The sequence below is a fragment of the Bombina bombina genome, chromosome 1 (assembly GCF_027579735.1).
Source record: "Bombina bombina isolate aBomBom1 chromosome 1, aBomBom1.pri, whole genome shotgun sequence".
Classification (NCBI taxonomy): Eukaryota; Metazoa; Chordata; class Amphibia; order Anura; family Bombinatoridae; genus Bombina; species Bombina bombina.
In genome coordinates this window covers 1,388,585,844-1,388,612,618 of record NC_069499.1, presented here as the reverse complement: position 1 = coordinate 1,388,612,618, position 26,775 = coordinate 1,388,585,844, and the positions used below count along the sequence as shown (strand labels likewise).

The following is a 26,775-nucleotide window of genomic DNA, read 5'->3' as shown; positions in this document are numbered from 1 at the left end:
GTTTTTCTATGTGGAGGCCAAAAGATAGATTGGGGTCTAACAACATACCCAAGTATTTGAAAGAGTGGACTGCAGTCAGTGTGCAATTTGATTTTGTTTTGATGCGTAGATGGGAATTTTGTAGTTTGTGTAATTTAGGCCCCGTTCCAAAGATCATTGTGACAGTTTTGTCAGTGTTTAGGAAGAGTTTGTTTTTTTGAGATCCACTTTTCTACCTCTGTGAACTGGTCTTGGAGCACTGCCTCAAGCTGCGGTAGATCGGATTTTCGTGCATACATTACCGTGTCGTCTGCGTGCATGTGTACAGTTGAGGATTTGCAGACATTTGGCATATCATTTATAAATAATGTGAATAGTAGGGGGGCGTGAATTGAACCTTGGGGAACACCACACGTGACTGGGATAGGGAGGGAGTCGCTGTCAGAAATGTAGACATATTATGATCGATCCGATAGATATGATCGAAACCAGGTTATCGAACGATCACCGATACCTGAGTTTTATAGTTTGAGCAGTAGTATGTCGTGGTCTACTGTGTCAAAGGCCTTTGCAAAATCAAGGAAAATAGCTTAAGTTAGGTCTCCTTGTTCCATGCCTTTTAGGAGGGCAGTTGTAGTGGAGTGGTTCGGGCGAAAACCTGATTGATCAGGGGTCAGATAGTTAGATTGTTGGTAATACTCACATAGTTGCGTATGGATGCGCTTTTCTAAGATTTTTTACAATATTGGGAGCAATGATATTGGGTGATAATTAGAAACCAAGGTTATCTCCCCACTTTTATGGATAGGCACTACTCTTGCAGTCTTCCAAGGTTTGGGTGCGTATCCAGACACCAAGGATTCCTTAATTAGGGTTGTGACAGGTTTAGCCATTGCTGGCGCACTGAGCTTCAACAGCATTGCTGGGATTTGATCAGGTCCAGACTGTTTTTTCTTTTTTAAATTATTAAGTTGTTTCTTAATGACATTGATGGGTACAGGTCTAAAATTGAACTTCTCTATATTGGGTCTTTGCAGATTTAGTGGGGCCAGATCCACATGTGTAGTTTCAGGATGTGTATCATTTATTAGTTTGTCAAACCGGGTGGTGGAGCATCTGACAAAATAATTGTTAAAGGCATTTGCTACTTCTAAGGAAAGTTGCAGAGTTTGGTTGTCCTCTTTGACAGTGGAGGGTTGGGAGTGGATTGGGGGAGTGTGTAAGTTGTTTATGATTTTCCAAAACTTTCTAGGGTTTGATATGTTATTGTTCAGATTTTAGCAGAAATATTGGGCCTTGGCCAATTTTGTTTGTTTAGTGAACTTTGACCACGATGTCACATATGTGACTGAACAGCCACTATTTACACAGAGTTACAGTTTTTTAGACTTGGGGATGGCTCAAGCTGACAGTGGAGCCTGGTCACGGTGCCGGGAAAAATTGGAACAGGGACAGGGGTTTTACTCAAACCTATTTGTGGTTCCCAAAAAAGAGGGAACGTTCAGACCCATCTTAGACCTCAAGTGTCTAAACAAATTTCTAAGAGTTCCATCATTCAAGATGGAGACGATACGAACAATTTTGCCAATGATCCAGGAGGGTCAATATATGACTACCGTGGACTTGAAGGATGCTTACCTTCATATTCCTATCCACAAGGATAATCATCAGTTTCTAAGGTTTGCCTTCTTGGACAAACATTATCAGTTCGTGGCTCTTCCCTTCGGGTTGGCCACAGCTCCCAGAATCTTCACAAAGTTTCTAGGGTCTCTTTTGGCGGTTCTAAGACCACGAGGCATAGCAGTGGCGCCTTATCTGGATGATATTCCGATCCAGGCGTCAACATATCATCTGACAAACTCTCACACAGACACAATGCTGTCTTTTCTGAGAACTCACGGCTGGAAGGTGAACATAGAGAAAAGTTCACTTGTTCCACAGACAAGGGTTCTTTTCTTGGGAACTCTGATAGACTCGGTAGCCATGAAAATATTTCTGATGGAGGTCAGAAAATCAAAGATTCTAAATACTTGCCGAGCACTTCAGTCCATTCCTCGGCCATCAGTGGCTCAGTGTATGGAGGTAATCGGATTAATGGTAGCGGCAATGGACATCATTCCGTTTGCTCGCTTTCATCTCAGACCACTGTAGCTGTGCATGCTCGGACAGTAGAATGGGGATTATGCAGATTTATCTCCTCAGATAAATCTAGATCAAGAAACCAGAGACTCTCTTCTTTGGTGGTTGTCGCTGGATCATCTGTCCCAGGGGACTTGCTTTCGCAGACCCTCTTGGGTGATAGTGACAACAGATGCCAGCCTTCTGGGCTCGGATGCAGTCTGGAATTCCCTGAAGGCTCAGGGTGTTTGGACTCAGGTGGAGTCTTTACTTCCAATCAACATTCTGGAACTGAGAGCAATATTCAATGCGCTTCAGGCATGGCCTCAGTTGGTGTCGGACAAATTCATCAGATTCCAGTCGGACAACATCACGACTGTGGCCTATATCAATCATCAGGGGGGAACAATATCAATCATCAGGGGGGAACAAAGAGTTCCTTAGCGATGAGAGAGGTATCCAAGATAATCCGTTGGGTGGAGGCCCACTCTTGTCGTCTGTCAGCTATTCACATCCCAGGAGTAGAGAACTGGGAAGCGGATTTTCTAAGCAGACAGACTTTTCATTCGGGGGAGTGGGAACTCCACCCGGAAGTATTTGCCTCATTGATTCTCCGTTGGGGCAATCCGGAATTGGATCTGATGGCATCTCGATAGAATGCCAAGCTTCCAAGATACAGATCAAGGCCGAGGGATCCCCAGGCCAAACTGATAGATGCCTTGGCAGTGCCTTGGTCGTTCAGCCTAGCTTATGTGTTTCCACCGTTTCTCTCCTTCCATGCGTGTTTGCTCGAATCAAACAGGAGAGAGCTTCAGTGATCCTGATAGCGCCTGCGTGGCCACGCAGGACTTGGTATGCGGATCTAGTGGACATGTCTTCACTACCACCGTGGAAACTTCCTCTAAGACAGGACCTTCTCATTCAAGGTGCTTTTCAACATCCAAATCTAACTTCTCTGTAGCTGACTGCGTGGAGATTGAACGCTTGATTTTATTGAAGCGAGGATTCTCTGATTCTGTTATCAGTACTTTGATACAGGCTAGAAAGCCTGTCACTAGAAAAATCTATCATAAGATATGGCGTAAATATCTTTATTGGTGTGAATCCAAGGGCTACTCATGGAGTAGTTAGGATTCTTAGGATTCTGTCTTTTCTCCAAGAAGAATTGGAGAAAGGCTTATCAGCTAGTTCCTTAAAGGGACAAATTTCTGCGTTGTCAATTTTGTTTCACAAACGTTTGGCAGATGTGCCAGATGTTCAGTCTTTTTGTCAGGCTCTAACCAGAATTAAGCCTGTATTTAGACCAATTACTCCTCCCTGGTGTTTGAATTTAGTTCTTCAAGGGGGTTCCGTTTTGAACCTTTACATTCCATAGATATAAAATTATTATCTTGGAAAGTTCTGTTTTTGGTTGCTATTTCTTCTGCTCAACGAGTTTCTGAGCTTTCAGCGTTACAGTGTGATTCGCCTTATCTCATATTTCATTCTGATAAGGTGGTTTTACGTACCAAACCTGGTTTTCTTCCTAAGGTTGTTTCGAATAAGAATATTAATCAGGAAATTATTGTTCCTTCATTGTGTCCTAATCCTTCTTCCAAGAAGGAGCGTCTGTTACATAACTTGGACGTAGTCCGTGCCTTAAAGTTTTACTTACAGGCAACTAAGGATTTCCGTCAATCATCTTCATTGTTCATTGTTTATTCTGGAAAGCGTAGGGGTCAGAAAGCTACGGCTACCTCTCTATCTTTTTGGCTGAGAAGTATCATCCGCATGGCATATGAGACTGCTGGACAACAGCCTCCTGAAAGAATTACGGCTCATTCTACTAGGGTTGTGGCTTCCACATGGGCTTTTAAAAATGATGCATCTAATGAACAGATTTGTAAGGCTGCGACTTGGTCGTCCCTTCATACTTTTTCCAAATTTTCCAAATTTGATACTTTTGCTTCTTCTGAGGCTGTTTTTGGGAGGAAAGTTCTTCAAGCAGTGGTGCCTTCCGTTTAGGTCTCTGTCTTGTCCCTCCCTTTCATCCGTGTCCTGTTGCTTTGGTATTGTATCCCACAAGTAAGGATGAAATCCGTGGACTCGTCGTATCTTGTAGAAGAAAAGGAAATTTATGCTTACCTGATAAATTGATTTCTTCTACGATACGGCGAGTCCACTGCCCTCCCTGTCAATTTTAGACAGATTATGTTTTTTATTATTTATAACTTCATTCACCTCTGCACCTTTTAGCTTTTCCTTTCTCTTCCTATAACCGAATGACTGGGGGTGGAGGGGAAGGGAGGAGCTATATATACAGCTCTGCTGTGGTGCTCTTTGCCACTTCCTGTTAGCAGGAGGATAATATCCCACAAGTAAGGATGAAATCCGTGGACTCGTCATATCGTAGAAGAAATCAATTTATCAGGTAAGCATAAATTTCCTTTTTGAAGCAAAAACATTGAGAATTTGTATATCTAATTTGCATAACTTACCCAGAATTCTCTTGTGCATTGGTAACATTTAATTTTGAGACATGGAGGATTTTAATTTCAGTTTTTTATCTCCCCCCATAATTTTAATGAATTTTGGTTTAACCTTAAAAATAGCTTTACCAATGCAGCAACCAGAAATCTATCTCCTACTGATGAGATCCAAAAAGAACGAAACAGGCTGTCTAGTGAGTGATTTCTGGTTTGCTGTAATAATCCTGTTAAAAGGATAACTGTGTTAAAACAGTATTATTTTGAAGCAAAAACACTGAGAATTTGCATATCTAATTTGCATAACTTACCCAGAATTCTCTTGTGCATTGGTAACATTGTATATGAATTATTTCTGGGGAAAAGCAAGCGGGGATACTTGCCTAGATGTGCTAATTTCCTATGCAAATATTTACATTGATTTAATTTTGAGACATGGAGGATTTTAATTTCAGTTTTTTATCTCCCCCCATCATTTTAATGAATTTTGGTTTAACCTTGAAAATAGCTTCACCAATGCAGCAACCAGAAATCTATCTCCTACTGATGAGTTCCAAAAAGAACGAAACAGGCTGTCTAGTGAGTGATTTCTGGTTTGCTGTAATAGTCCTGTTAAAAGGATAGCTGTGTTAAAACAGTATTATTTTGAAGCAAAAACACTGAGAATTTGCATATCTAATTTGCATAACTTACCCAGAATTCTCTTGTGCATTGGTAACTTTGTATATGAGTTATTTCTGGGGAAAAGCAAGCGGGGATACTTGCCTAGATGTGCTAATTTCCTATGCAAATATTGACATTGATTTATAGATATATATATATATATATATAAACAAAAATTAAAAAAAATATATGTGAAGAACATTAGAATGTAAAATATTCATCACTAATTTCAGGTTTAGTGCTGTAGGGTTGGCATGCGATAATTGTTAGGGATTTTTTTTGAAAGCACAAAGTCTATGGGGGGAAAAAGTTAATGCAGTTGCGATATCCAAAGTCCTGAACAATTTAGTTTCAACTTGCAATCCGCGTGCGTTAAACATTTACTTCTAGCAGTGTTTGTGCACGAGCAAAAGTGCTTAAAGGAATAGTCTAGTCAAAATTAAACTTTCATGATTCAGATAGATCATGCAATTTTAAGCACTTTTGCTCGTGCACAAACACTGCTAGAAGTAAATGTTTAACGCACGCGGATTGCAAGTTGAAACTTTCTAATTTACTCCTATTATACATTTTTCTTAATTCTCTTGGTATTGATATTTGAATGTAAGCTTAGGAGCCGCCCCATTTTTGGTTCAGCATCTGGGTAGCGATTGCTGATTGGTGGCTACATTTAGACACCAATCAGAAAGTGCTACCCAGGTTCTGAACCAAAAATGGGGCGGCTCCTAAGCTTACATTCAAATATCAATACCAAGAGAATTAAGAAAAATGTATAATAGGAGTAAATTAGAAAGTTGCTTAAAATTGCATGCTCTATCTGAATCATGAAAGTTTCATTTTGACTATACTATCTCTTTAATAATGCAAAACTTGTAAACTGCCCCATAGCGTGTAGAGAGGGAGACAGCGAATCTGAAATTAAAATTAACGACACAGATATCATTATTCCTTACATGTTCTTTTGGATGAATTTCTTAATTCGAGACACAGAGATGGTTCCCTTAAACCTTACAGCATTGTCTTCAAACTTGTTGTTCAAATGAGATGACCGGAAGAGTATTATCCCTCTGTGCAAACCAAAAATAAAGAAAATAAGGATATTTGTAGATTTGTCTTTTTTTTAAGAGAAAAATAAAAAGTCATTTTAAAACTTTCTAACATCACTTCTAATTATAAACTGTGACCCTTTATATGCAGGTGGTCCAAGACCCTTTAAATTATGAGTGCTAATTAAGTTGGCCACAGAGCTCCTCATTAAAGGGACATGAAACCCAAACATTTTCTCTCATTATTTAAAAAGAGAATACCATTTAAAAAGAGTTTCCAATTCACTTCTATTATCAAATGTACTTTGTTCTCATGTTATTCTTTGTTGAATAGATACATAGGTAGGTAGCGTGCACATGCCTGAAGCACATCATGACATGAAATAGTACTGCCGTCTGGTGCTCTTGCTTATGTATAACATTGTTGCAAAACTGCTGCCATATAGTTCAGCAGACACGTGCACATCCCTGAGCTTGCATCCCTGCTTTTCAACAAAGGATAAGAAGAAAACAAATAAAATTGATAATAGAAGTAAATTGGAAAGTTGTTTAAAATTGTATATTCTAACTGAATCATGAAATAAAACAATTTGGGCCGTATGTCCCTTTAAGCACAAAAGGTGGTTCTGGTGGTGGGTAAAAGCATGTTTTTCCTGTTTCTTTTATTTCTTACCTCCCAACTGCCCTGGATATTGCAGGAATCTCACAGGTTGGGAGTTCTGCACACTGTGTCTCCTGCTGCTTCAACCATCAATGCAACTGTCATGGATGCCAGGGACTGACCCTGTTCTGCCTGAACCCAACCCCTACACATACCACACCCAGCCCCGCCACTGCACACCCATGGGCCCACTCCTCCTGTATCAAATCAATATACAAAACATTAGTGGCCAATGCCCAACAGTACCCAATGTTTCCTTGTCCTGGAAAGCCACCGGGAAATGTGGGGCTAAGTCATTTTAAAGGTATTGTGATAGAGTGCTAAAGGTATTGTGATAGAGTGCTAAAGGTATTGTGATAGAGTGCTAAAGGTATTGTGATAGAGCGCTAGGCAGAGTAACGGATTGGGTGCAATTAGGACCCAGTGTTTTAAGAAATCTCTAGCCTGATATGTGACATAATACAGGGAGTCCCAGGGAAAGAATGTGCTTAAAGTAGCCAGTTAAAAGGGACAGTCTAGTCAGAATTAAACTTTTGTGATTCAGATAGGGCATGCAATTTAAAAAAAAACTTTCCAATTTACTTTTATAATCAAATTTGCTTTGTTCTCTTGGTATTCTTTGCTGAAAGCTAAACCTAGGTAGGCTCATATGCTAATTTCTAAACCCTTGAACAGACATCCTCAAACTTGGCCATCTAGAGGTTTTGGAACTACATTTCCCATGATGCTCAGCTAGCTGATATGCTGGCTGAGCATCATGTGAAATGTAGTTCCAAAATCTCTGGAGGGCCAAGTTTGAGGATGTCTGCCCTTGAAGGACACCTCTTATCTAAGTGCTATTTGACATTTTTTTTCACAGCTCCACAGTGATTGTCTAAAATGCAAGTCTGTCAAAATAACTGAAATAAAGGAGTAGTCTGCAGAGGCTTAGATACAAGTTAATAACAAAGTATGTTAATATAACCGTGTTGGGGAATGGGTAATAATGAGATTATCTATCTTTTAAAACAATAATAATTCTGGAGTGGACTGTCCTTTTAAAGGGATATTGCACACCATCTGGAAGTGTTTTTGTAACAATGTATAGTTTTGCTTATTTTTTAATAGCATTGTGCTGATTTTTAGACTCCTAACCAAGCCCCACAGTGTCAGATGTATACGTGCGTTTACAGACTCCTGCTGGCTCCTGTTTATGTTATCTGTCTTTCAATGAGAAGGGGAGGGGGTCTACCTGCTTATCCTGCTTTCCCAGCCCCATTCACTGGGTGTCCTCATCAATAGTGCTAAACTTGTAGCTTCTAAGTACGTTTTTAAAAGGTTTTATACTGGATTTTTATATCAGTATCTGTGAATATTATTATTATACTAGTGTCTATTACATGCAGTTATATGAAAATTGGTGTATAGTGTCCCTTTAAATTATTGTGTATTTTTGGCTCCCTGGGGTGGAGTATTTGGAAGAGAAGGGTGGACAGATTCTCCACCCCACTATTAGGGTGATTGGATGTTGGATCTAGTCCAGACTTTACTGGGTTCTTTTTAAAGGGCCACTGTAAGTAAATATTTTCTATGCCTGTTACTAACTAACTACCCCAAATACGCTTTTTATCAATAGCATTTCATTAACAAATCTCTACCGTATATCAGAAATCTTGTCTGCAAATTTAATTGTTTTCCAAACCCACTCCATGGGTATCCTTTGCTCTGTACCAATCCGTTTACAATACCTAGGTTTCAAAATGGCGCTTTAAACACAATGTTATTGGTTTAAGTATTTTGAACATGCAATGCTGAAAATAGTGGGCAGGATAACGTGACATCATCGGCGAATAAAAAATATAACTTTTAGAACGTTTTGAAACTTCATTTTGGAGAAAATATAGGTCAGTAGGTTTTAATTAATGTTTATTAACTTTAATATGTTAGTTGTTTAGCTTAAAAATTATAACAGAAAGTAAACCTTTAATCTGATAAAGCTGAGGCTATAAAGTAATGTGAGAGAACTGTGTGATAAAGGAAAGTGCTGGAGTGGAATACACTGGAATGAACCCGTGTTAAACAGACTGTTGCTAGATATATGCTGAATCTCTACTGTCAACTACAAATAAACAGGCCACAGGCCTTTTAAACTTGACAACAGTTTGCACATTTTCCATAAAACACTAGAGGGCTATGCAGGTAAAGTCTGAGGCAGACAGGCAGTCTTACAGTCTGTTATTTTAATCCATTTTCACTCCACTGATCTTTTTTGATAGTCCTTGAGATATAAAAAAAACTGCTTCAGGTATCTTTATTGGTTTGAAGAGCTACAATAATAATCTACGGACACATTCATTTATTACAGATATTACCAAACAATGCTTGGACAATTTTTCAAAGTGTAGAATTATTTAATCCTCATACATACACTCTTAAACGTTCTTAAAGGGACAGTATACACCAATATTCATATAACTGCATGTAATAGACACTACTATAAAGAGGAACATGCACAGATACTGATATAAAAAATCCAGTATAAAACTGTTTAAAAACTTAATTAGAAGCTCCCAGTTTAGCTCTGTTGAAAAGGTTAGCTGGAACACCCACTGAAAGTGGTTGTATACCAAAAAGAGAAGACATTTCCCCCTTCCTCTGCATATGAAAAGATTCTTTACACAAACAGGAGCAAGCTGGAGTAGGTAGACAACAGTGTTCTCTTAAAACTTTGGGCTTGTTTAGGAGTCTGAAAATCAGTACATTTTTATTTAAAAATAAGCAAAACTATACATTTAAAAAAAAAAAGAAGCTTCCAGCTTTCTAAAGTATCTATAATATAATCGCGTTTGAAACGCGTCCGTTGCCGTCGCCAGTTGTGCACGCATCCTCAAAAGAATGTTGGCTGTGCGAGGCAGCCAAAAGAATGTTGGTTGCGCGTGCAGCCAAAATAATCCACCGGGATGCAGCAAAGCTGCATCCAGGTGGTTTCCGAAAATGGCAGGGTGGTGAAAGAATCCACCCACCATGCCATTTTCGGAATCCACATGAATGCAGTGTAGGCAAACAAAGCATTAAGGAAAAAAGCACGCAGCCGCCCGCATGAAATATTAACGAAAAAAATATGTAACTGCCCGCAAAGAAATAACAAAAAACCTAACCGCCCGCACGAAGAATAACAAAAAAAATCCTAACCACTCGCACAAAGTATTAACAAACACCTAAACCACCAACCCCTACATTGCAAAACAATAAAGTAATTAACCCCTAATCCGTAAATTAAACAACGCAAATAACATAATTAAAATATTAACCCCTTAACTGCCAAACCCCCACATCGCAATAAACCAAATGAACCTATTAAACTCTAAACCGCCAAACCCGCACATCGCTATAAACTTAATTAACCTATTAACTCCTAAACCGCCAACCCCCACAACCAGTGTTCCCGTTAAGGCCAGTTTTGTGAGCGACCCAGCAGTGAAACAGTTAATTACAGTAATTAGCCAACACTACACAAAGCAGAATACAAGGTGTGGTTCCCTTATTAACTATTTCACTGCTGGGCCCCTCACACATCTGGCCTTATAGTGAACACTGCCCACAATGCAAATAACTAATTTAATTACTAAGCCCCCTAACCTAACACCCCCTAAATTAACCCCAATACTAAGTTACAATTAAATTAAAAAATCCTAACATTAATTTAAAAATAAAACCTAACATTAAATTACAAAAAATTAATCTAAAATTACAAAAAATAAAAAAGTCTAAAATTACAGAAAAAAATAAACAAAATTATCAAAAATATATTTTTTTTTAACCTAATCCCTATGAAAATAAGTTAAACAACTCTTTTACATGTAAAAAATACTAAGTCCCCCCTTATCAGTAACCCCCCCTAAAGGGGCATTTATATGGGCATTGTCCTTAAAAGGGCATTCAGCTCTTTTACTGCCTTTAAAACCGCAATCAGCTCTTTTACAGCTAAAAATCTAAAAAAAAAATCTAAAAAAAAAGCCACCCATCTTAACCCCCCCAAAAAAAGCCTAAGACTAAGCCCCAAATACGTTCTCACCGTTCCTGAAGGCCGGTGGAGAAGGTCTTCTTCTAGGTGGCTCCATCATCTTCTATCGTCATCCAGAGCGAAGGCGTACGGAGGTGGAGGTGAGGAGGCGGTATTCCCCGATGCGCGAATCCTCAGCGATGGTTCTCAGTGGCGGTCCTCAGCAGCGTGGAAGATCCTTTTCATGCAATCGTCCGCCGCCGCACACTGAAGATTGAATGAAAGGTACCCTATTTTTATTGGGGGTACCTTGCATTCCTATTGACTGAAATTTTGAAATTAGCCAATAGGATGAGAGCTACTGAAATCTTATTGGCTGAGAACCGCCGCTGAGGACCGCCACTCTGGATCCACGCATCGGGGAAGACCGCTCCGCACCTCCGCTACGGATGAAGATAGAAGATGATGGAGCCGCCTGGAAGAAGACCTTAACCAGTGGACTTCAGGAACAGTGAATACCAATTTAGGGCTTAGTCTTAGGCTTTTTTTTTTATTTTTTAGGGTGGCTTTTTTTAGATATGTTTTTTTTGGGCTCTAAAAGAGCTGATTGCCCTTTTAAGGGCAATGCCCATACAAATGCCCCTTTAGGGGCAATGGGTAGCTTAGTTTTTTTTTAGACTTAGTTTTTTTATTTTGGGGGGTTGGTTGGGTGGGGGGTTTTACTGTTAGGCGGTAATTGGTCTTTTTTTTTAGGTAAAAGAGCTGTTTAACTTAGGGCAATGCCCTACAAAAGTCCTTTTAAGGGCTATTGGTAGTTTAGTATTAGATTAAGGGGTGTTTTTATTTTGCGGGGGATTTTTTATTTTTATAGGGGTATTAGTTTAGGTTTACATTTTTTATTTTGGATACCTTTGGGGGTTTTTTCTGTAATTTTACATTTTTTATTTTTTTGTAATATTACCTTTGGGGTTTGTATTTTTTAAACATTGACTGCCCTCTGGGCAGGCTTATCGTCCAGTAGGCTTTATAAATGGATCATCTACAAGACCTTTATGCAAAGAAAAATCTAGTGTATAATGTCCCTTTAAGGTATTTGTCCTTACCTCATCTACTAGAAAATTATTCCTTATGCTTAGTGCTTATGAAGCTTGAATTCATTTGCATTGTTCTGTTTTTTTTTTTTTAAATGCTTTCATTGTCAAACTTTTTAAATCCCTAATTAAAGGGACACAAAAGTCAAAATTAAAATTTCAGAATTCAGATAGAACATGCAATTTTAAACAACTTTCCAATTTACTTATATTACCAATTTTGCTTAGTACTCGTGGTATCCTTTGTTAAAGTGTAATCCTAGGTGAGCTCAGAAGTGTGCAAGTGTCTTCAGCCATCAGGCATCTGTTTGCAAAAATGCTTAAAACAATGTTATACATAGTGGCAAACTATTTTGTCACAGAGTGTCTAGCATTATATAGATAGGTAACACATGCACACGAACATGCACCAAATCTTGTAAGTTTTGGACATTTTTATATGGGCTCTGGGGAGCACAAATTTAGTGTATGACATAATGTGTATATTTATTTTTTTGCTTCCTAACTTAGGTTTCAAAATATGGGCCATATATGGTGCTAGTTTAGGTAGAATGGGAGGGGTCTCCCCTGAAATATAGGGAGGCAGAGAGTGCAGGTCAGCCAGAGCAGCTGGAAACATTTAGTTGAAATATTTCACCGCAAAGCCCCTGCGCTCTCTGCAAAACTTTATAAAAGTTGGTGACACCAGTGACAGCCGGGGGACTTACCTTATTTTAAGAGAAACTGCCACACTGCAGTCATAAATAGGTAATTTGTTTTAATATACACATTTTAGAATGACAGAAGTCTCCTTTCGGTAGTGTGCTGTAAATTGTCTGCAAACAGATCAGAAAATGGTAACCTTTTCTACACAGCTTTCATAGAGTCTTAGTGACTATTCTAATCCACCAAACCCAGTCCCTTAAATGTGAAACCTTGAGTTTTATGGAGTACTTTACTGTATTCCAATCCTTTAGAAGCATTTCCATCTGTATTAAGTGAGCCTCAATGTAAAGTAATGGAAACCATGAAGAAGAAAATAACAGGCTTTCTGGTACGATAGAAATAAAATTACATATTGTTATTGTTGTTATTATTTAATAAAAGTATCTAGTATAAACATTTGATTTACTGCTGAGCATGATGGATCCACATGGGGCCTAGACAAGACACCAAAAAAGTGCCTTATTACTTTTTTTAAACACACTGGGCCTAAACAAAACACAAAACAAGTGCCTCACTACTTGCTTTAAACACATGGTGCCTAAACAACACTCTAAACAAATGCCTCGCTACTTGTTTTAGACACATGGGGCCTAAACAAGACACAAAACAAGTGCCTCACTACTTGCTTTAAACACACGGGGCCTAAATAAGACTCTTAACAAGTGTCTCATGTCTCACTTTAAACACATGGGGCCTTAACAAGACAATAAACACTTGCTTTAAACACATGGGGCCTAGTTCTAGTATGAACATTTGATTTACTGTTGAGCATGATGGATCCACATGGGGCCTAGACAAGACACAAAAAAGTGCCTTAGTACTATTTTTTTTTAACTCATGGGTCCTAAACAAGGCTCTAAACAAGTGCCTCACTACTTGCTTTAAACACATGGGGCCTAAACAAGACTCAAAACAAGTGCCTCACTACTTGCTTTAAACACATGGGGCCTAAACAAGACTCAAAACAAGTGCCTCACTACTTGTTTTAAACACATTGGGCCTAAACAAGACTTATAGGCCTCTAGTTATCAAGCTCCATAAGGAGCTTGATGGCCCCTGTTTCTGGCGTCTTCAGACTCGCCAGAAACAGCAGTTATGAAGCAGAGGTCACAAAGACCGCTGCTCCATAACCTGTTCGCCTGCTCTGAGCAGGCGGACAGACATCACCGGAAATCAACCCGATCGAGTACGATCGGGTTGATTGACACCCCCCTGCTGGCGGCCTATTGGCCGCGAGTCTGCAGGGGGCGGCGTTGCACCAGCAGCTCTTGTGAGCTGCTGGTGCAATGATGAATACGGCGAGCGTATTGCTCGCCGTATTCAGCGAGGTCTGGTGGACCTGATCCGCAATGTCGGATCAGGTCCGCCAGACCTTGATAACTAGAGGCCATAGAGTCTTAGTGACTATTCTAATCCACCAAATCCAGTCCCTTAAATGTGAAACTTTGAGTTTTATGGAGTACTTTACTGTATTCTAATCCTTTAGAACAAGTGCCTCACTACCTGCTTTAATTACATGGGGCCTAAGCAAGACACCAAACAAGTACCTTACTACTTGTTTTTAACACATGAGACCTAAACAAGACTCTAAACAAATGCCTCACTACTTGCTTTAAACACATGGGGCCTAAACAAGGCTCTAAACAAGTGCCTCACTACTTTCTTTAATCACATGGGACCTAAGCAGGAAACCAAACAAGTGCCTCACTACTTGTTTTTAACACATGAGGCCTCAACAAGACTCTAAACTAGTCCCTCACTGCCTGCTTTAATCACATGGGGCCTCACTACTCACTTTAAATATTTACTCCACATTACACCTCTGTGCATATATACAAAAACATATATACTGTATATTACATTTTTGAAGATGGGAGTAAGGTATATATACTGCCGGTTGAATGGCAAAACGTCCTGTTTTGATGGCAAAACCTCCTGTTTTGATGGCAAAACTTCCTGTTTTAAGTCCTAGTTGGTATTACGGCCTAATGCTGTTTTATATAGGAGTTAATAAGATTGGCCAGGAACCCAAATTACATATCTTCAACATAGGAGAGAAATATTTCCAATTCCTCCTGTTATTAGTATAAACTCATTTTTAATATATTCCAAGATCAAAACATGATATTTACCCAGTTGACTCACTCTTTATCAATGACGTGTCTTTCCAAAAGTTGAGGTGCACAGGTGAAAGCAAACCTGTAGATTTCAAGGGCATTATCTGCTTTCAGGAACGTAAATAAGTTGGGATTTCTCCGATCAGAAAAAAATCCTGTAAATAAAAGATTTCAAGGGCTAATATTAATATAACGTATAGCTGTGTGAAGTTGGCACCAATGGCACCCCATGTAATTAAATTGTGAATACAAATTTACCATTTGTTAGTGCTACGTTTGTGCTGATTTGTGCTGCAAAAACGAATGTTAGTGCTGGTTTTAGTAATGCACCGAAATGGAAATTCTGGACCAAAACCGAACCCGAAAATCCAAGATGCACTTGGCCGAAAACCGAAAATGTATTTTTTTTCAAATTATTTTAAAATATTTTTTTGTTAGTTTTTAGGTTTTTTTTTTGCATAATTAGACTATTTAATGAATTAATCTGAGTTGAAAAACTAAAAGCCAATAAAATAAAATAACCACACTCTTAGTGAAAGTAACACCCTAAAACTGGACAAAAAAATATCTTAAAACAATTCACAATAAATTTACTAAGAAAAAAAACAGGCAAAAAAAACAAAACTGAAAAAAAAAAAAACCGAAAAAAAAAAACGATAATGCCATTTTCAGCCAAATGTTTCTGCATCCCTACTATTAAATATCAATATACTGTATTATTCTGTATTTAGTTCTGTGTAACAGAATCAGATTTATTTAACAGGGTTTTTTTTTCACCAATTATCCGAATAAAGTATAATCCTAGAAAACTATTATTATATGCAAAACAGTAAGTCAAGTAATGAACTCAAACAGCAGCTCTAGGCTAGCATCAAATTTGAAATATGCTACACAATAATTTTACCGAAAATAACAGGCAAAAAAACAGAAAACCGAAATTACACATTATATTTCATGTGACCCCAATCTTTCCCCACTTTCCACCTCATATAATTAAGCCATAAAAATAATATATACTATTAGTTTGGGCTGTGTCTGTGCTGATTTCTGCTGTAATATTTAATTTTGTGCACTTTATATTATAGGCCATGTAACTTCAGTCTCCGCCCACTTTGCACCTCATGTAAGTACATCGCAAAAACACAATTACCATTAGTTTGTACTGCATTTGTGCTGCAAAAACAAACTTTTGTTATATTTTGGTTTTGGAAATACTGTACATTATATTACATGGTACCCTAGTCTCCCTCCACTTTGCATCTCAAGTACTTAAACCATTAATAAAAAGATGCTATTTGTTTGTGCTCCATTAGGTTTCATAAACCACCTGGCCATATTAACCCATTTGTTGCCATGTTATTCCCCTCTATGACATGTTAAGTCCTATATTGCCTTGTTAACCCCCAGTATGCCATGTTAACCCCAACTTGCCCAATATTAACCCCCACTTGCTCAGAGTTAATTGGTGGTTAACAAGGCAAACCAGCACTCCAGCAAGTTTTCTCGGATAAGTCAGATCTTTATTAGCTGCGTTGCGTCTTTTTCTGTACACATCCATGTCTTTTAAAGGGACATTGTACACTAGATTTTTCTTTGCATAAATGTTTTGTAGATGATCCATTGATATAGTCCATCTGGGAGTGTTTTTGTAACAATTTATAGTTTTGCTTATTTTTTAATAACATTGTGATGATTTTCAGACTCCTAACCAAGCCCCACAGTGCCAGATGTATACGTGCGTTTACAGACTCCTGCTGGCTCCTGTTTATGTCATCTGTCTTTTCATATGCAGGGGAGGGAGGGGGAGGTCTGCTCCTTTTATTTTCACTGGGTGTCTCAGCCTAACCTCATCAACAGTGCTAAACTGGGAGCTTCTAAGTAAGGGCCAGATTACAAGGGGATCGCTTTCGTGAAAACGATATTTGTGTTCTACTGAGTAATACCAGCGCACGCTAATGTACCAGCGCACTTGTAATCTGGCCCCAAGTTTTTAAAAGATTTTACACTGGATTGTTAGATCAGCATCTGTGCATATTATTCTTTATAGTAGTGTCTATTACATGCAGTTATATGAAAATTGGTGTACACTGTCCCTTTAATATTTTTTTCCAGTGTATATGCAACAGTAGCAAAACTATTTTTTCCACACTGTACGAAAAAACGCAACGCTACTAATAAAGACATGGGTTATCCATGAAAATGGCGCATATTGCTTGGGATAATTATTGCCATATGTTTAACATACATTTTCAGCTATTTTATATATAGTTAAAGAGCCATTAAAGTGATAATATTACATGCTCTAATTTGTACAGCGTGTCATTTTAACACTAGCAATGCTGCAACTCTATATGGTTAATCCCTGCATGTGATTTTAAACTCATAGTGAAAGTACCGTTTAGGACCTGTGTAGTACTAAACTAACATTGGTCTATGCATAGAGTGACAGCCAGGGGTCAAGTCCTACAAAAAAAAGTGTGGGAACTCACCAAGACTTCCACCCCCCCCTCACAATTAATATTGTTTTATACACACACAATGTATTTATATGTATATAATTTATACACTTAATGAAAGCAAATTAAATCCAATGAAGGGTTTAATAGTTACCTTTGGGCCTGAGAATCCTCCTCTGTCACAGAGTCTCACCCACTTAAGGTGCAATAGTCCTATGTATGCTAAGGGGAGATAAATAACCCAAGGGCAGGCCACACAGAATTGTAAGCACCACGTGTTCCACACATGGCAGAGTGATCACACAGCAGGACCGCTGACAGGCTTGCATTTAGTGTATTGTAGGAAATGTTACTGCCCATTGCTAGAGGATCTCACTATCCCTCTAACCAGACTGTGCTCCAGCTCCTCCCACCAACAGCAGCAGTGTTTACTGAAGGGTTTCTGTTCTCTGTCCAGAGGGAACTTAGTTCCTCCTGCAAAAATAGTGCAGGAACTCTGTTCCCATGCATTGCCGCCCGACTTGACCCCTGGTTACAGCTTTGATAATGATAAAATGACATGCTCTGATCAATTAGTGCATGTCCTTAAATAATGCTGTGTGCTGGGGTTGTATGTTAAGACTTAATGATATCACTTATGCTCATTTTAGAGTTAGTGCTGCGAGACAGAGGTCAAACTTCCCGGGACAGACCCCAAAAATCGTGACTGTCCAGTGAAAATCGGGACAGTTGGGGGGTATGTGCAGATGAATCACTAAGACTAAGTTGATTACATGTAAACATTAATTACTTACAACTAATATTTTGTTTTTGTCAAGTATTTTTTTAGCCATGTATATAAATAACAACGTTTGAACAATATTCAAGATTAGGAAATCATAAATAATGCAGCCAAATGCTTCATCATAAAAACATGGTTGTCTGACTAAAAAAAACCTATCCAAACTTGTGAATCTTTGTACATCAAACACAGATAATAAGCACAAACATAGCACAAACTAATGGAATATATATTTTTGCAATTTAATTACATAGGGTGGAAAGTGGTTGAAGATTGAGGTTACATGGAATATAATGTACAATATCTCCAAATCCAAACTAGCTCAAATCTTCATTTTTGGGGAACAAACGCAGCACAAACAAATGGTATAAATATTTATTTTACTATTTAATTACATGTAGTGGAAAGTGGGTGGAGATTAGGTCACATGGGCTACAATATAAAGTGAAACGAAACCAGCACAAATGTTCATTTTGCAGCACAAATCAGCACAAACAAAGGGTATTTTTTTCCCCATGATTTAATTACATGGGGTGGAAAGTGGGCAGAGATTGAGGTCACATGAGCTAAAATATAATGTGCAATATCTCTGAAATGAAACGAGGACAAACGTTTGTTTTGGTGCATAAATCAGCACAAACGTAGCAAAAACTAATGGTGTATATATTTTTACGATTTAATTACATGGGAATTACATGAGCTAAAATATAAAGTGCAATATCTTGTAAATTAAACTGGTACAAATGTTCATTTTTGTGGCACAAATGTAGCACAAACAAATGGTATATATTATTTCATGATTTAATTACATGGGTGGAAAGTGGGTGGAGTTAAACTCATATGGGCTCCAATATAAAGTGCAAAATCTCAGAAACAAAACTGGCACAAATCAGCACAAACAAATGATGAATTGTTTTTCAAGATTTAATTATATGGGGTGGAAAGTGGGTGGAGGTTGAGGTCACATGGGCTTAAATATAATGTGCAATATCTCTGAATTGAAACTGGCACAAAAGGATTTTTTTCCAGCACAAATCAGCACAAACTAATGGTTATTTTTTTTCCATGATTTAATTACATAAGGTGGAATAAGGTCACATGGGCTAAAATATATAGTGCAATATCTCAGAAACGAAACTGGCACAAATGTTTATTTTTGCAGCACAAACAAATGGTTTATTGTTTTTCACAATTTAATTAAGTTTCTTCATGTTAAAAGATCTATAGAATTATTCAGGTGCGGAACTACCATTGGTGAATGAGGTGCAGTGGCTCCAGGGCCCAAGAGCTGGAGGGGGCCCATAAAAGCCAGCCTATACATAGGTGTGTGCAGAATGTGTAGAATCCTAATGCATGCAGGTAAGCCTTTTATTAGTGCACGTTGCTTGTCCATCTATCCTCAAAATCATTGCTTTTTATTAGCTTTACGTCATTGATGCTGTGTGTTCCTGTGTGTCTGTGTGTATCCCTGTGTGTGTGTGTCCCTCTGTGTGTGTCCCTTTGTGTGTGTGTGTGTCCCTGTGTGTGTCCCTGTGTGTGTGTGTGTCCCTCTGTGTGTGTCCCTCTGTATATGTGTGAGTGTCTGTCTGTGTGTGTCTTTGTGTGTGTGTGTGTCTGTCTGTGTGTGTGTGTCTATGTGTGTGTGTCCCCGTCTGTGTGTGTATGTCTGTCTGTGTATGTCTGTCTATGTGTGTGTATGTCTGTCTGTGTATCATTTGATAGTGTATCTAATATCTCAGCACTCTGATACTAGCCACCCACTGACCTCACTGCACATCATTGATGCTAATCACCATGCTGAGGGCCAGATAATAGGAGAAACTCCTGCAATGCCAGTACCGGAAAAGCAATTGTGATGGATTATTATTATTATTATTATACTTTATTTATGAAGCGCCATCATATTCCGCAGCGCTGTCCATGGATACAATTAATTTAAATAAAACAATAATATAAAACTTCTAAGACTAAGAGAAAGGACAGAATTTACAAACACATACAGGAGGAATCGAGGGCCTTATTCCCGGGGGAACTTACAATCTAGAAGGGTAGGAGGTTGAGAAACAGGAGGTGAGGACTGCAAGATTGAGAAAGATGTTAATGCAGAGTTAGATGAGGGAAATGTTAGGTAAGAGAAATATTATTGAGTTGGGTGGTAGGCTTCTCTGAACAGAAAAGTCTTCAGAGAGCATTTAAAGGAAGAAAGATTAGGGCAAAGCCTGACAGCACGAGGGAGAGTGTTCCAGAGGGTAGGAGCTGCACGACAGAAGTCCTGCACTCTAGCATGAGAGGAGGTGATAGTCACAGATGCAAGGAGCAGGTCATTGTTGGATCTTAGTGGGCGGGCTGGAGTTTGGATGAAGGTATTTTATAATTTTTTTAGATAGAGGAGATAAAAATAGCCACAAATCCCCAGGAAAATAAGATTTAGACTCAGTTCACTGACACAGACACAATGCAGAGCAGTGACTTCAATAGCTAGAAAACTGCACCTCAGGCTGCAGCATTACCATGCAAACCTGTTCACAGAAATGCTGCCTACTAGGTGGCCACGATAAACTGTGCTCTGAAAGCCTCTAATATAGAAACTATTTTTATATTGTCCTGCAGTGGCTAATGCATAGTAAAAATGCAGCTACTGTCACATGATGCAAATTACTGGTTATATGTATCTTTTCTTCCCCCCGTAGGAAAATATTCTTAAAGGGACAGTATACACCAATTTTCATTTAATTGCATGTAAAATACACTACTATAAAGAGTAATATGCACAGATACTGATCTAAAAATCCAGTATAAAACCATTTAAAAACTTACTTAGAAGCTCCCAGTTTAGCTCTGTTAAAAAGGTTTACCTGGGACACCCACTGCAAGTGGGAAATAGCAGACCCCCCCCCCTTCCTCTGCATCTGAAAAGACTCTATACACAAACAGGAGTAAGCTGGAGTAGGTATACATTAGTATTCTCCTAAAACTTTGGGGCTCGGTTAGGAGTCTGAAAATCAGCACAATGTTATTTAAAAATCAGCAAAACTATACTTTAAAAAAGAAAAAAAAAGCTGTATAGGCTATATAAATGGATCATCTACAAAACATTTATGCAAAGAAAAATCTAGTGTATAATGTCCCTTTAAGGGACATAAAACCCAATTTCTTTCATGTAATTAGCAAGAGTCCATGAGCTAGTGACGTATGGGATATACATTCCTACCAGGAGGGGCAAAGTTTCCCAAACCTCAAAATGCCTATAAATACACCCCTCACCACACCCACAAATCAGTTTTACAAACTTTGCCTCCTATGGAGGTGGTGAAGTAAGTTTGTGCTAGATTCTACGTTGATATGCGCTCCGCAGCAGGTTGGAGCCCGGTTTTCCTCTCAGCGTGCAGTGAATGTCAGAGGGATGTGAGGAGAGTATTGCCTGTTTGAATTCAATGATCTCCTTCTACGGGGTCTTTTTCATAGGTTCTCTGTTATCGGTCGTAGAGATTAATCTCTTACCTCCCTTTTCAGATCGACGATATACTCTTATATACCATTACCTCTACTGATTCTCGTTTCAGTACTGGTTTGGCTTTCTACTACATGTAGATGAGTGTCCTGGGGTAAGTAAGTCTTATTTTCTGTGACACTCTAAGCTATGGTTGGGCACTTTTGTATAAAGTTCTAAATATATATATTGAAACATTTATTTGCCTTAACTCAGGATGTTCAACGTTCCTTATTTCAGACAGTCAGTTTCATATTTGGGATAATGCATTTCAATATATCAATTTTTTTCTTACCTTAAAATTTGACTTTTTTCCTGTGGGCTGTTAGGCTCGCGGGGGCTGAAAATGCTTCATTTTTATTGCGTCATTCTTGGCGCGGACTTTTTTGGCGCAAAAAGTTTTTTCTGTTTCCGGCGTCATACGTGTCGCCGGAAGTTGCGTCATTTTTTATGTTTTTTTGCGCCAAAAGTGTCGGCGTTCCGGATGTGGCGTCATTTTTGTCGCCAAAAGCATTTAGGCGCCAAATAATGTGGGCGTCTTTTTTGGCGCTAAAAAAATATGGGCGTCACTTTTGTCTCCACATTATTTAAGTCTCATTATTTTTTGCTTCTGGTTGCTAGAAGCTTGTTCATTGGCATTTTTTCCCATTCCTGAAACTGTCATTTAAGGAATTTGATCAATTTTGCTTTATATGTTGTTTTTTCTATTACATATTGCAAGATGTCCCAGATTGACACTGAGTTAGAAGATACTTCTGGAAAAAACGCTGCCTGTGCTGGATCTACCAAAGTTAAAGTGTATCTGTTGTAAACTTATGGTATCTGTTCCTCCAGCTGTTGTTTGTAATGAATGTCATGACAAACTTGTTAATGCAGATAATATTTCCTTTAGTAATGTTACATTACCTGTTGTGGTTCCATCAACATCTAATACTCAGAGTGTTCCTGTTAACATAAGAGATTTTGTTTCTAAATCTATTAAGAAGGCTATGTCTGTTATTCCCCCTTCTAGTAAACGCAAAAGGTCTTTTAAAACTTCTCATTTTTCAGATGAATTTTTAAATGAACATCATCATTCTGATTCTGATAGTGGTTCCTCTGATTCAGAGGATTCTGTCTCAGAGGTTGATGCTGATAAATCTTCATATTTATTCAAAATGGAATTTATTCGTTCTTTACTTAAAGAGGTTTTAATTGCTTTAGAAATAGAGGATTCTGGTCCTCTTGATACTAAATCTAAACGTTTAAATAAGGTTTTTAAATCTCCTGTAGTTATTCCAGAAGTTTTTCCTGTCCCTGATGCTATTTCTGAAGTAATCTCCAGGGAATGGAATAATTTGGGAAATTAATTTACTCCTTCTAAACGTTTTAAGCAATTATATCCTGTGCCATCTGACAGATTAGAATTTTGGGACAAAATCCCTAAGGTTGATGGGGCTGTCTCTACTCTTGCTAAACGTACTACTATTCCTACGGCAGATAGTACTTCCTTTAAGGATCCTTTAGATAGGAAGATTGAATCCTTTCTAAGAAAAGCTTAATTATGTTCAGGTAATCTTCTTAGACATGCTATATCTTTAGCGGATGTTGCTGCAGCTTCAACCTTTTTGGTTAGAAGCTTTAGCGCAACAAGTAACAGATCATAACTCTCATAGCATTGTTAATCTTCTTCAACATGCTAATAACTTTATTTGTGATGCCATCTTTGATATCATTAGAGTTGATGTCAGGTATATGTCTCTAGCTATTTTAGCTAGAAGAGCTTTATGGCTTAAAACTTGGAATGCTGATATGTCTTCTAAGTCAACTTTGCTTTCCCTTTCTTTCCAGGGTAATAAATTATTTGGTTCTCAGTTGGATTCTATTATCTCAACTGTTACTGGAGGGAAAGGAACTTTTTTACCACAGGATAAAAAATCTAAAGGTAAATTTAGGTCTAATAATCGTTTTCGTTCCTTTCGTCACAATAAGGAACAAAAGCCTGATCCTTCGCCCTCAGGAGCGGTATCAGTTTGGAAACCATCTCCAGTCTGGAATAAGTCCAAGGCTTTTAGAAAACCAAAACCAGCTCCCAAGTCCACATGAAGGTGCGTCCCTCATTCCAGCTCAGCTGGTAGGGGGCAGATTACGTTTTTTCAAACAAATTTGGATCAATTCACAATCTTTGGATTCAAAACATTGTTTCAGAAGGGTACAGAATTGGCTTCAAGATAAGGCCTCCTGCAAAGAGATTTTTTCTTTCCCGTGTCCCAGTAAATCCAGCAAAGGCTCAAGCATTTCTGAAATGTGTTTCAGAACTAGAGTTGGCTGGAGTAATTATTCCAGTTCCAGTTCTGGAACAGGGACTGGGGTTTTATTCAAATCTCTTCATTGTACCAAAGAAGGAGAATTCCTTCAGACCAGTTCTGGATCTAAAAATATTGAATCGTTATGTAAGGATACCAACATTCAAAATGGTAACTATAAGGACTATGCTGCCTTTTGTTCAGCAAGGGCATTATATGTCCACAATAGATTTACAGGATGCATATCTGCATATTCCGATTCATCCAGATCACTATCAGTTTCTGAGATTCTCTTTCCTAGACAAGCATTACCAGTTTGTGGCTCTGCCGTTTGGCCTAGCAACAGCTCCAAGGATTTTTACAAAGGTTCTCGGTGCCCTTCTGTCTGTAATCAGGGTATTGTGGTATTTCCTTATTTGGACGATATCTTGGTACTTGCTCAGTCTTCACATTTATCAGAATCTCATACGAATCGACTTGTGTTGTTTCTTCAAGATCATGGTTGGAGGATCAATTTACCGAAAAGTTAATTGATTCCTCAAACAAGGGTTACCTTTTTAGGTTTCCAGATAGATTCAGTGTCCATGACTCTGTCTCTGACAGACAAGAGACGTCTAAAATTGATCTCAGCTTGTCGAAACCTTCAATCACAATCATTCCCTTCGGTAGCCTTATGCATGGAAATTCTAGGTCTTATGACTGCTGCATCGTATGCGATCCCCTTTGCTCGTTTTCACATGCGACCTCTTCAGCTCTGTATGCTGAACCAGTGGTGCAGGGATTACACAAAGATATCTCAATTAATATCTTTAAAACCGATTGTACGACACTCTCTGACGTGGTGGACAGATCACCATCGTTTAGTTCAGGGGGCTTCTTTTGTTCTTCCGACCTGGACTGTAATTTCAACAGATGCAAGTCTGACAGGTTGGGGAGCTGTTTGGGGGTCTCTGACAGCACAAGGGGTTTGGGAATCTCAGGAGGTGAGATTACCGATCAATATTTTGAAACTCCGTACAATTTTCAGAGCTCTTCAGTCTTGGCCTCTTCTAAAGAGAGAATCGTTCATTTGTTTTCAGACAGACAATGTCACAACTGTGGCATACATCAATCATCAAGGAGGGACTCACAGTCCTCTGGCCATGAAAGAAGTATCTCGAATTCTGGTATGGGCGCAATCCAGCTCCTGTCTAGTTTCTGCGGTTCATATCCCAGGTATAGACAATTGGGAAGCGGATTATCTCAGTCGCCAAACGTTACATCCGGGTGAATGGTCTCTTCACCCAGAGGTATTTCTTCAGATTGTTCAAATGTGGGGTCTTCCAGAAATAGATCTGATGGCTTCTCATCTAAACAAGAAACTTCCCAGGTATCTGTCCAGATCCAGGGATCCTCAAGCGGAAGCAGTGGATGCGTTGTCACTGCCTTGGAAGTATCATCCTGCCTATATCTTTCCGCCTCTAGTTCTTCTTCCAAGAGTAATCTCCAAGATTCTGAAGGAATGCTCGTTTGTTCTGCTGGTGGCTCCAGCATGGCCTCACAGGTTTTGGTATGCGGATCTTGTCCGGATGGCCTCTTGCCAACCGTGGACTCTTCCGTTAAGACCAGACCTTCTGTCACAAGGTCCTTTTTTCCATCAGGATCTCAAATCCTTAAATTTAAAGGTATGGAGATTGAACGCTTGATTCTTAGTCAAAGAGGTTTCTCTGACTCTGTGATTAATACTATGTTACAGGCTCGTAAATCCGTATCTAGGGAGATATATTATAGAGTCTGGAAGACTTATATTTCTTGGTGTCTTTCTCATCATTTTTCCTGGCATTCTTTTAGAATTCCGAGAATTTTACAGTTTCTTCAGGATGGTTTGTCTGCAAGTTCCTTGAAAGGACAAATCTCTGCTCTTTCTGTTCTTTTTCACAGAAAGATTGTTAATCTTCCTGATATTCATTGTTTTGTACAAGCTTTGGTTCGTATAAAACCTGTCATTAAGTCAATTTCTCCTCCTTGGAGTTTGAATTTGGTTCTGGGGGCTCTTCAAGCTCCTCCGTTTGAACCTATGCATTCTTTGGACATTAAATTACTTTCTTGGAAAGTTTTGTTACTTTTGGCCATCTCTTCTGCCAGAAGAGTCTCTGAATTATCTGCTCTTTCTTGTGAGTCTCCTTTTCTGATTTTTCATCAGGATAAGGCGGTGTTGCGAACTTCTTTTAAATTTTTACCTAAGGTTGTGAATTCTAACAACATTAGTAGAGAAATTGTGGTTCCTTCATTATGTCCTAATCCTAAGAATTCTAAGGAGAAATCATTGCATTCTTTGGATGTAGTTAGAGCTTTGAAATATTATGTTGAAGCTACTAAGAATTTCCGAAAGACTTCTAGTCTATTTGTTATCTTTTCCAGTTCTAGGAAAGGTCAGAAGGCTTCTGCCATTTCTTTGGCATCTTGGTTGAAATCTTTAATTCCTCATGCTTATGTCGAGTCGGGTAAAACTCCGCCTCAAAGGATTACAGCTCATTCTACTAGGTCAGTTTCTACTTCCTGGGCATTTAGGAATGAAGCTTCGGTTGATCAGATTTGCAAAGCAGCAACTTGGTCTTCTTTGCATACTTTTACTAAATTCTACCATTTTGATGTGTTTTCTTCTTCTGAAGCAGTTTTTGGTAGAAAAATACTTCAGGCAGCTGTTTCAGTTTCATTCTTCTGCTTAAATTTCAGTTTTTTTCATTATAAGATTTTAAACTTTGTTTTGGGTGTGGATTATTTTCAGCGGAATTGGCTGTCTTATTTTATCCCTCCCTCTCTAGTGACTCTTGCGTGGAAGATCCACATCTTGGGTAGTCATTATCCCATACGTCACTAGCTCATGGACTCTTGCTAATTACATGAAAGAAAACATAATTTATGTAAGAACTTACCTGATAAATTCATTTCTTTCA

At 38.7% G+C, this 26,775-nt stretch overlaps 1 protein-coding gene across 1 annotated transcript in view; it reads right to left on the bottom strand.

Annotated features, from left to right (window-relative positions):
- Positions 1-26,775, bottom strand: part of LOC128665131 (protein disulfide-isomerase A3-like) — a 77,629-nt gene that overhangs the window by 19,400 nt on the left and 31,454 nt on the right. The window contains exons 5-6 of the mRNA XM_053719876.1: positions 14,856-14,982; positions 6,179-6,292 (exon numbers count right to left, since the gene is read on the bottom strand). Coding sequence (XP_053575851.1) covers positions 6,179-6,292; positions 14,856-14,982 — 241 coding nt within the window. The remainder of the gene's footprint in view (positions 1-6,178; positions 6,293-14,855; positions 14,983-26,775) is intronic.